Source organism: Nerophis lumbriciformis, linkage group LG07 (assembly GCF_033978685.3).
Source record: "Nerophis lumbriciformis linkage group LG07, RoL_Nlum_v2.1, whole genome shotgun sequence".
Classification (NCBI taxonomy): Eukaryota; Metazoa; Chordata; class Actinopteri; order Syngnathiformes; family Syngnathidae; genus Nerophis; species Nerophis lumbriciformis.
In genome coordinates, this window is record NC_084554.2 from 31,145,001 (window position 1) to 31,156,755 (window position 11,755).

Below are 11,755 nucleotides of genomic sequence, written 5' to 3' on the forward strand. Positions count from 1 at the left end.
CCGGGAACGAACGAATAATATATAGATATTTTTTTAATTTTATTTGCAATAAATACCAAAACAAAAGCAATGTGTGTAATTTTTCTAAGATTTTCTCGATTTTTGAGACTACAGTAATTTACGCTCTATGGCTTAGATTCTTAATGTAAACTTCCATCCATGCATTTTCTACTGCTTGTCCCGTTCGGGGTTGCTGGAGCCTATCTCAGCTGCATTCGGGCGGAAGGCGGGGTACACCCTGGACAAGTCGCCACCTCATCGCAGGGCACGGTGGCAGAGGGGTTAGTGCCTCAGCCTCACAATACGAATGTAAACATGACATTCAAAATCTAATGGGGACAGGACCGACTAAATGTAGCTTCCGTTTGGACGAGTAACAATTAACACCAAATATCAACCTTAATCAAATAAGGTGAGAGAGAAGTAATTATTTGTATCAAACGGCACATTTTAGAGTGATTTCCGTCGAAAATTTGCTGCAGTGTTTACAACTGCTTTATGGCACCATTCTTTTTGTGAGGACAGCAGCACGTTAGTATTATGTTTCGTTTTGAAGATGGTAGCATTTATGATACATAATTACCTCTGGGTATTTGTGTATTTGGTGATTAAGTACCCAAGTACATGTTTGCGACAACAGAACTATTAAGCTCTCATGCTTGACTTGCTAATCAGTGCGGTACTTCACATAAACAAATTATAATTGATAATGCTATTTTCTTTCAGTGGCATGCCGCACCACAACTAGGGTTGCAACGATTATAGATTTTAACGATACAATTATAGTGTGAGTAATAATCACGATTATCATGATTATTATGCATGGATTCATTTCCACATCAAAAAAGGTATACTTTAAAATCATGTATTCTTTTGGGTGTGTTATTTATTACTGTCAGAAATAACAGTAATCAAATAGTAACATTATAATTACAGTTAAAAATCATAAATAAACAAAAATTATTATAAATAATACATAATTATATTGTTAATACAAGACTAAGACTAACTTTATTGATACCCCAACAGAAAATATTACTCAAGTGTGTAATAAACTTTTAAATCTGGCGACATGGTAGCACTTAAAACAGCCAGAGCTAACCTGAACCGTGCCATTAGGATTGCAAAGCGTGCTCACAGTCAGAAAGTGCAGGACTTATTCGAGAACCCCACGAACACTAGACGAATGTGGCAGGGCATACAGGTCATCACGGACTATAAAGCTGCCCCCCGTCCCTGTGACAACAGCAGCAGCCTCCTTAACGACCTAAACAACCACTTTGCAAGGTTTGAGCCACTTAACACCACTCCGGCGAGGAAATCCATCCCTCGCCCTGATGAGCAGCCGCTCAACCTGGACACAGCGGATGTCCGGAAAACCCTGAGGAGAGTGAACCCCCGAAAAGCAGCGGGACCTGATGACATTCCGGGCAGGGTGCTTAAGGTGCTGGCTGGGGTTCTCACGGACATCTTCAACACCTCGCTGACCCAGGCTGTGGTACCATCATGTTTTAAGACGGCCACAATCATTCCAAAAATCCCACAATCTCCTCCCTCAATGATTATCACCCAATAGCACTCACCCCCATCATAATGAAGTGCTTCGAGAGGCTGGTAAAGGAATATATTGTCTCCAGACTTCCCCCCACATTCGACCCATACCAGTTTGCTTATCGCCCTAACCGCTCCACAGAGGACGCCATCTCCTCTGCACTCCACCTGAGCTTAGAACTTCTGGAAGGAAAGGACACACACGAGCGGATGTTGTTTCTGGACTTCAGCTCGGCGTTCAACACCATCATCCCGCAGCACTTGGTGAGCAAACTGGCCCCCCTTGGATTCAGTACTCCCTTATGCAACTGGCTGCTTGACTTCCTCACAGACAGACCACAGTCTGTGAGAGTGGGCAACAACACCTCCAGTACCATCTCCCTGAGCACCGGCTTCCCCCAGGGCTGCGTCCTGAGTCCGCTGCTGTTCACGTTGATGACCCATGACTGCTGCGCAAGGTCCACTACTAACCACATTGTGAAGTATGTGGACGACACGACAGTAGTGGGTCTCATCCGTGACAACAACGACATGGACTACAGGGAGGAGGTGAAACATCTGGTTGACTGGTGCAGAACCAACCAACCTGGTCCTGAACGTCGACAAGACCAAGGAGATCATCGTCGGCTTCAGGAAGCACCAGTCCAGCCACACTCCACTCTTCATCAACGGCCCAGCGGTGGAGATGGTAAGCAGCACCAAGTTCCTGGGGGTGCAGATAACTGACAATATGACCATGGTCCCTACACAGCGCATGCACTTTTTGCGTCGGATGAAAAGAGCACAGCTCCCTCCCCCCGTTCTCACCACATTCTACAGAGGCACTACAGAGAGCCTACTGACCAACAGCATCTCTGTCTGGACTGGAGCCTGCAGTGCCTCAGACTGGAAGTCTCTGGAGAGAGTGGTGAGGACAGCGGAAAAGATCATCAGGACTCCTCTTCCTCCTATCCAGGAGATCGCAAAAAGCCGCTGCCTGACCAGGGCTCAGAAAATCTGCAGAGACTCCTCCCACCCTCACCAAGGACTGTTTTCACTGCTGGACTCTAAAAAGAGGTTCCGCAGCCTCCGTAGCAGAACCCCCAGGTTCTGTAACAGCTTCTTCCCTCAGGCCGTAAGACTCTTGAACGCATTAAAATAATCCCCTCAATGCCAACCAAAAATGGATTAACTCGCTGGAATATAAAGACAATATAACATACATCCATAAATGTGGATGCATATGCAAAAGTGCAATATATTTATCTGTACAGTAATCTATTTATTTATATCTGCACTTTATTGCTCTTTTATCCTGCACTACCATGGGCTAATGCAACAAAATTTCGTTCTTATCTGTACTGTAAAGTTCAAATTTGAATGACAATAAAAAGGAAGTCTAAGTCTAAGTCTAAGTCTAAACCCAAGTCCTATTGTCATCAACTGTCAACCATGCCTATATATTCATTTCTAAAAATCTGTATGCTGTGTTAATATTCACTGTGCAAATATTTAGATCCCATAGTAAAGTGTTGTTATTTAACAAGCTCCTGATGTTATATTATTGTTTTACACTGGCTATAATAATTTACAATGATTATAGTTTATTCACCACATGCAGGAATAAGTGATCTATAGTTAAATGCTCACTGAATGAAGCTCTTGACAGGAGTGCCTGTTGCTGTTTGTTTACACTGAACTGACTCAACGCCAACTTACTGATTGGAAGACACGTTTATATTTAACTCTCTACCAACTCAATTCTTCATTAGATAACTTGCCACTGAGATAATTTAACTTTGTTATCATGTCTTACCTTTACTTTGACATGTAAAGTTGGGTGGTGACACTGCAAATGCTTCAATACTGTGGCATTTTTAATCACGGTTAATAGGATACCGTCTTCGTTGTGGTTGTCATGCGAATAATGGATATAAATGATAAATGATAAATGGGTTGTACTTGTATAGCGCTTTTCTACCTTCAAGGTACTCAAAGCGCTTTGACACTACTTCCACATTTACCCATTCACACACACATTCACACACTGATGGAGGGAGCTGCCATGCAAGGCGCTAACCAGCACCCATCAGGAGCAAGGGTGAAGTGTCTTGCTCAGGACACAACGGACATGACGAGGTTGGTACTAGGTGGGGATTGAACCAGGGACCCTCGGGTTGCGCACGGCCACTCTGCCACTGCGCCATGCCGTCCCCATATCTCATATGGAAAAAAAAGTGCTACCTCAAAGTCTCTATATATAGTAGTTGTCCTCCAAAAATATTGCTGGGTATTGTGGCCAAACAGCTCAATTTTTGTTTCATCTTCTGACCACAGAACTTTCCTCCAGAAGGTCTTATCTTTGTCCATGTGATGTTAGATGAAACACAAATTGAGCTGTTAGGCCACAATACCCAGCAATATGTTTGGTGGAAAAAAGGTGAGGCCTTTAATCCCAGGAACACCATTCAAGCCGTCAAGCATGGTGGCGGTAGTATTATGCTCTGGGCCTGTTTTGCTGCCAATAGAACTGATGCTTTACAGAGAGTAAATGGGACAATGAAAAAGGAGGATTACCTCCAAATTCTTCAGGACAACCTAAAATCATCAGCCCGGAGGTTGGGTCTTGGGCGCAGTTGGGTGTTCCAACAGGACAATGACCTCAAACACACGTCAAAAGTGGTAAAGGAATGGCAAAATCAGGCTAGAATTTAGGTTTTAGAATGGCCTTCCCAAAGTCCTGACTTAAATGTGTGGACGATGCTGAAGAAACAAGTCCATGTCAAAAAACCAACAAATTTAGCTGAACTGCACCAATTTTGTCAAGAGGAGTGGTCAAAAATTCAACCAGAAGCTTGCCAGAAGCTTGTGGATGGCTGCCAAAAGCTCATTATTGCAGTGAAACTTGCCAAGGGACATGTAACCAAATATTAACATTACTGTATGTATACTTTTGACCCAGCAGATTTTCTCACATTTTCAGTAGACCCATATTAAATTCATAAAAGAACCAAACTTCATGAATGCTTTTTGTGACCAACAAGTATGTGCTCCAATCACTCTATCACAAAAAAAATAGGAGTTGTAGAAATGATTGGAAACTCAAGACAGCCATGGCATTATGTTCTTTACAAGCGTATGCAATTTTTCGACCACGACTGTACCAAAACAAAGCTAACTTGACCTTTTTTGTTCTTAAAAAAATGTGTGAATCACCCCCAGTGACTATATCAAATAAAATGTTTGGAATGTGTTTTTGTGTGTACATACAATGCATTATTACCTGAATGAGCTTGCTGGGTTCAGTTGTGTTTGCCCAGGGTGCAGGGATCTTGTTGCCAGGCCACACCACAGGGACGCCCTGAGCTGATGGATGATGGTAGAAAACAATTACCTGCGGGAGGTGAGAGCATGTTAAAACTTAACTCTGGTTTTAGATATTTCATCAATGCAACTTTGTATTAGATAACATGATGTCATGTATTTTACTGTTCCTTGCATAATTTTAAACTGTACCGTACATGTACAGTATTTGTAGCAATGCTGCCCTCTGCTGCTGATATTTGTCCAAATCCTTTCTCGCCTAGACCTTGCCAACTAAATCAGACACAGATTAGGGTCACAAGAATTCAAATCTAAATGACTCACGCACCTGAAATTTGCTTCTAAAAATAGAAATACATGTGAATGATTACTGCCCCTCAGCTTATTAAAATGCACAGAATGGAAAAAAATATATATAATACTGTATGTGGCAGACACAGCATTTAACTGTACATAAATCAAGATAAATAAATGATGGTCTTTAACAAATTAAGTAACGGAAAATTATGACGAGCGGATTAATATCCAAGACAGGTTAGAAGATTAAATGAAATTAATGGGATGACACTCCTCTAGTTCCTGCCCAGGAGACCCACAGCAGCAGGAATTACTTGACTACAGTAGTTAACCCTTGTGCAACCGTACAATTGACTATACACACTTACTCTTAGGACCCAAAAGGGACCTACTCATAAAGTGTCATAAATCAGCAAGAAAATATCTTACTTTCAATGCCTGAATGTTGTTTTTTTTAAACTCCAGCTCTATTAATTGCTGTAACATTTTATACATTTTAAAAAATTATTTTCTTATGTTTTACCACATTTTTGTTAAAACATACATTATTTTTCTTATAATGATAAAATCAAAATATGCATTTTTTTTCTAAAAATAGGTTGGACAGGGGTGTATTTGAGGTTGGGTAATTACATCCTTGAATATGTCAATAATTCATGACAACATCCATTTTTGATACAGTAGACAAGTACACCAAAAAAGCTAGAATGGGACATAACACATGAAATTATATACACATATACATATATGCATTTTTTGTACAGTACAGGCCAAACGTTTGGACACACCTTCTCCTCATTCAGTGCGTTTTCTTAATGTTCATGACTATTTACATTGTAGATTGTCACTGAAGGCATCACAAATAAATGAACACATGTGGAGTTATGTACTTAACAAAAAAGGTGAAATAACTGAAAACATGTTTTATATTCTAGTTTCTTTAAAGTAGCCACCCTTTGCTCTGATTACTGCTTTGCAAACTCTTGGCATTCTCTCAATTAGCCAACTCCTTCAAGACTGTTGGAAAACCATTTCAAGTGACTACCTCTTGAAGCTCATTGAGAGAATGCCAAGTGTGTTTTGTTGAGTACATAACTCCACATTTTGATGCCTCCAGTGACAATCTGCAATGTAAATAGTCATGAAAATAAAGAAAACGCATTGAATGAGAAGGTGTGTCCAAACTTTTGGCCTGTACTGTATGTGTGTGGGTATATATATATATATATATATATATATATATATATATATATATATATATATATATATATATATATATATCTTCCATGTTACATATGACTGCCCAAGATCAATTTCATTGCATTTCGGCAGTTTAATGGCAGTTTAACACATTTACGCTCATCAAAGCTCTGAGAAATAAGCCCATGTTCTTTTGGCGGCATCTAGTGATATATATATATATATATATTTATATATATATACATATATATATACACACACATTTTTTTTTCAATCTGCAAGAATTACATTAATTTGGTTTTCATGGAAAAAGCATAGAATAATACCAGGATTACGGTCAGTTGAAAAATATGAGATATAATAGGAGACAATGGGGCCAGAAGAGTCCTTATGAGGAAGTGTGTATACTTTATGTTTGTACCCTATTTTAACAAAAACTCTGCAATTTTATCAAAAAAGAAAAACTTGAAACAAAATAACTCCCTGGTGAAATTTTCACTGACAACCTTCAAACTGAACAAGCCCGTTTTGCGCCTTACGCACAAGGGTAACACAGTTGTGATTTTGCCCATGCATGTCGATGCTAAATAATGACGCTACCCAATAAACATTACATTTTGTTCACAGTTTGTTACTCTACTTGTAAAACCGACTTACTTGGTATTTCTTCTCCCAGAGATAGTCCAAAGTGATGAGCTCCACTTCACAGTTCTTGCAAAGCTTACTGCCAAACACTTCTTGAAGCGTCCTAATAAGATATTCATGGTGATCCAGACCCATCGCATAATAATGGTTGAAGTCCAAAAAGATCACCTGTGTTAAAACACCCAACAGTTCACCTTTTCAGGTGGCGCTGTAATACTATAACTCATCTTTAAAGTGTTGCATTAAACATATATAAAAGTCAAATATCTACCTCTCACCTCTTTCCTGTGCTGGCATAAGAAGGAGTTTATTTCGATGAGGCCATCCCTCACCTAAACATTTAATTCATCATTATGCATCAATAAAGCAATACTGGTCACAGTAAAACATTTTTAACTCAGTAACATCAACTGGAGACTAACGCAATCAAAGCGTTACCATTTGACCAGATTAATAGTATTTCACAAAAGAGCTCGTATTTTAGTCACCATGTTATAACAAGACTAAATTCAGGAATACAACTTTTGATATACTTTGTAGTCAGTGTACAGCAGGGGTCTCAAACTATATTTTGTGGCCCTCTACTTCCTATAGTGTAATTGCGGCCGACACACTTTGGCGACTGGCAGTTAAATATATTATGGCAATCATGAATTCCACTGTGAAGAATAATAACGGTACATACACAAAAATTGCGCAATTGCACAGCAAACACGCATTGGGCAACACAAAGACCAACTTTCTATAAGCAAGCTACACTGTAAAAAAGTCAGAGTTTACGGTAAAAATCTGACAACCAGAATTGTATAATAAAAACAAAGACTGTAGACCTATTACCAGTAATGCATTGCTATGAACGGGTGTAGATTAGTTGCCGGAATTTTACGATAAAAAATAAGTGGTATACCATTTTTCCGATTCCAGTAATGCACTGCGACTGTGTACAAGTAGGTGGTACAGTAAAGGACTGTAAAAACAAGGACCAAAGATTTCACGGTAAAACCCCCCAAAAAACCCTGGTAGCTCAGCCGCCGGAATTTTACGGTAAAAATACAAGTGGTAACGTTTTCCTATTTGCAGTAATGCACTGTAAAAACAACAACTGTAGATTTGACATGGCCAACACTAAGAGTAACTTCCTCTAAGGAAGCTACACTGTAAAAAGAGTCGTATTTTTCCATTTACAGTAATGCACTGTAAAAGCCACGATTGTATATTTTACAGTAAAAAAAAATCTGGCAGCTCAGTCGCTAGCCATTTATCGTTACAGCAAAGGTGGTACCATTTTTACATTTACAGTAATGCACTGTAAAAACAGCAACTGTATATTTTACATGGACAACACAAAAGCAACTTCCTGTAAGCAAGCTACAGTGTAAAAGAAAATGTCAAATCACTGTAAAAAAAAAACTGGCAGGTCAGCCGCCAGAATATACGCGTAAAAATAAAAGCGGCACTGTTTTTCCATTTACAGTTAATGACGGTAAAAACTTTGACCGTAGATTTTTCCGTAAAAAAAAACTTGGCAGCTCAGTAGTCACAATTATACAGTAAAAATAAAAGCGGTGCTGTTTTTCTATTACCTACTGTAAAAACAACAATTGCAGATTTTACATGGGCAGTACAAAGAGCAACTTCCTGAAAGCAAGCTACTCTGTATAAAAAAAAAATAAAAAAAAATAAAAAAAAAATACAATAAAAGTTTTAGGTTGTTTTTTTGTTAATGTAAAATCTACCGATTTAAAAAAAAATGTTTTTATAGTGTGGATTGTTTCTGACCATTACCTGGGGAACTCAACAGTCACTGAAGGCTTACCATAGCTCAGGGTCACTATGGGTGCTAGTAAAAGTACTTAACAAATTTAGTCACATGGTCAAAGCGTGGTTTAGTGGTTTACTTGTATTGCCAGATATTTAGTGTGTTGAGTCATTTTCCAGCTGGACACTGACTACTTTAAATTATGCAATTGTGATGGTGATGTCCCTAAAGATGAAAGGTGGGAATATGATTAGCCCACCTTGTGTCCAAACAGACCATGGATGAAGAAGATGTCATGACCTGGCTCGCCTGGTTTGGAGGAGACCCTGAGATCGAAGTAGCGGATTCCTGCATCCAGTTGCTCCTTAAACGTCAGGTTCTGTGAAAATATTCCATAATGAGTGAAACTGTAAAGGCAGAATAAACACATGCTCTATGTACCTGCGTCATGGACCACTTCACCATCACCTTCTTGGCTAAAACGCTGAACATGGTGGCCAGGTACTTAACGTAGACCTTCTGATCAGGACCTACAGGTGCGTGCACGTCCACCCAGTAGGTAAACGAGTCATGGGAGCCTGACGGAAAACATAAAAAGGGATAAAATGGAGACGACAATAACATTAATCTATCCAAGATGCAATGAAAGGGGGCTCACCTGGAACCGCGAGGTGTTTGAGTGGCATGCCACTGAGCCTGGTGGGCAGTGACCCCATCCAATCGGCGTTAACAGCTCCAATCCCAGCTGGTCGAGTCTTCATGTCCGCAAAGTCCAAAACCCCTCCAAGACCCTCATGAAAGCGCTGTACGGTGCTGATGTGCAAACTTTAACCTGCCCCTCCTGCCCCAGTGAGTTGTAAACTAACGGAACTCATCTTAGAACGCTGTCCAAATTTCTCCCGGTGGAGTTGTGCTTCTGTTGGAACATGCACACCTTCATAGAGAGGCGCGTTAACGACATTAGTAATCCTCTTACGGCGAGATTCCACTCATTATCCCCCTGACCCACCCAGCTGCTTCCAATCCCAGTGCATACAAAAGTGAGGTGGACTTTGGGTGCTTTATCTGCAAAGAAAAATGCTGAGCTATGCATTAATGCATAGTGACATGCAGGATTCTAATACATTCAATGTGTATGTATGCTCAATGTCATTAATCGATACATGCAAACACGGGCAGTACGATGGTACAGGGGTTAGTGCATGTGCCTCACAACACAAAGGCCCTGGGTTCGATCCCCGGGCTCGGTGTCTTTCTGTGTGGAGTTTGCATGTTCTCCGTGTGAATGCTTGTCTATCAGTGTTGGCCCTGTGATGAGGTGGCAACTTGTCCAGGTGCCCGAATGCAGCTGGGATAGGCTCCAGCACCCCCTGCGACCTCGAAAGGGACAAGCGGTAGAAGATGGATGCGTGCAAACTCAATTGTTTACTCAGCACGTTTACTTTTAAATCAGGTACAGTAGTACCTCAATGTATGAGCTTAAGTGGTTCTGGGAAGGAGGTCTTAACTCAAAACACTCAAATATCAGATCAATGTCGCCCATTGAAATGAATTGAATGCATTGCAAATAGTCCAAAACAGCATCATGCATGTAACATGCCTTTTAAAAAGAAAAACAAACTCTCGGATGAGAAATATTGTATAAAAATACAATTGAATGTACGACAAACAACTACAGTCGTTCTATGAAGTAATGTAATACTAATGAACAACATTTTCCTGGGAGAGTGAAATTGTACTGCATCTTCTTCCAGCTGCTTCACTGTCAAACACACCATCAGCAGCTTTTCCATATTTTCATGGACAAATAATCGCCATTGAGAGATTATTTTAACACCCTTGGCTGGCGTTCTAGACAAATGACTCCAGTATGGCGCAGACTAGCAGTGCTAAGCTCTGACTGCTTTGCCAAGTCTGCATGCTACAAGCTGTTATGTTTTTGATGATTTTTTTCTTTAATTCAATTGATATCATCCACTTCTTTATTTCAGCACTGTCCTTCACTCTCCTCCCTATGGTTGGAAAAACAAAAGTATGTCCATCTTTAGCTCTAGTCTAAGCTAATGCTAGCGGGTAAAAACAAATGTTTTTGTTAAGTGTGGTACTGTTGTACGCCCTTACCCATCGTGTCCATTAGAGGGCAGTGTTTACCTCTGTGTTGTCTGACACCTATGCTACCTGTTCCGGTGTCTTGAGTTATTCCATGTGGAGCGTGGCAGCACAGTTACGTTACTGTCGATACAATAAATATACCTACAAGGCCAAAGGTAAAATGTGTCTGATGAGAGTTTGATTACATCTCCACCCCAATGCACGAAGCTCATCAGTTTTGCTCAAATCTTACAGGCTCATTTTGACATTTGCTACACCAGCTTATGGCAGGGGTGCTTTTAACTCAAATTTTTGCTTGCAACTTAAAGCAAAAAGACAGCTCTTTTTTAAAACACTCTAAAGTTGGGGCACTCCGAAGTTGGCGTACCACTTTATGAACAGTGTCCTGTCATGTCATTAGTGTAATTTAAAGGCTTCAATTTGATTAGCAAACAAACAAAAATCAGATGTTGGTAATATTATTTATTTAGATTTTTTTTTATTTATTTCAGGCTCAACAAACCCAAAATACTCCTCATCTACACAATTCAAAAAAAGATACATAGCATCTCCAATACAATATTGTCAATTGTTGGAACAAAATAAAACCCAATAGTAATATTAAAATACAATTTACATATAAACATTGTGTCCAAAAAGGAGCAGAAAGAACCAAAAAAAGATATACTGTATATTAAAAATGTTTTTTTTTTAAATGCTACCACAAAAAGTATTTCTATACAATATTTCTTATCCAAAATTTTGCTTTTTTTTTTATTTATTTTTTTATTTTTTTAAAGCATGCGATAGGCTCTAGCACCCCCACCACCCTGAGAGGGACAACCGGTAGTAAATAGATGGATGGATGTCACAGGATACCTTTTTTGTTAATGATTACGTATTTATTTA

At 39.7% G+C, this 11,755-nt stretch overlaps 1 protein-coding gene across 2 annotated transcripts in view; it reads right to left on the minus strand.

The window, feature by feature from the left end:
* The window catches only part of plcxd2 (phosphatidylinositol-specific phospholipase C, X domain containing 2), an 11,888-nt gene extending 2,209 nt beyond the window's left edge, over window positions 1-9,679 (minus strand). The window contains exons 1-6 of one of the 2 annotated variants that reach the window (XM_061964751.2): window positions 9,414-9,679; window positions 9,197-9,333; window positions 9,015-9,134; window positions 7,275-7,328; window positions 7,009-7,164; window positions 4,814-4,924 (exon numbers count right to left, since the gene is read on the minus strand). In XM_061964751.2, coding sequence (XP_061820735.1) covers window positions 4,814-4,924; window positions 7,009-7,164; window positions 7,275-7,328; window positions 9,015-9,134; window positions 9,197-9,333; window positions 9,414-9,516 — 681 coding nt within the window. In that variant the 5' untranslated portion in view covers window positions 9,517-9,679. Of the gene's footprint in view, window positions 1-4,813; window positions 4,925-7,008; window positions 7,191-7,267; window positions 7,329-9,014; window positions 9,135-9,196; window positions 9,334-9,413 lie in introns of both variants that reach the window. The other variant, XM_061964750.2, reaches the window with a different exon arrangement.
* Window positions 9,680-11,755: the final 2,076 nt, after the last annotated feature.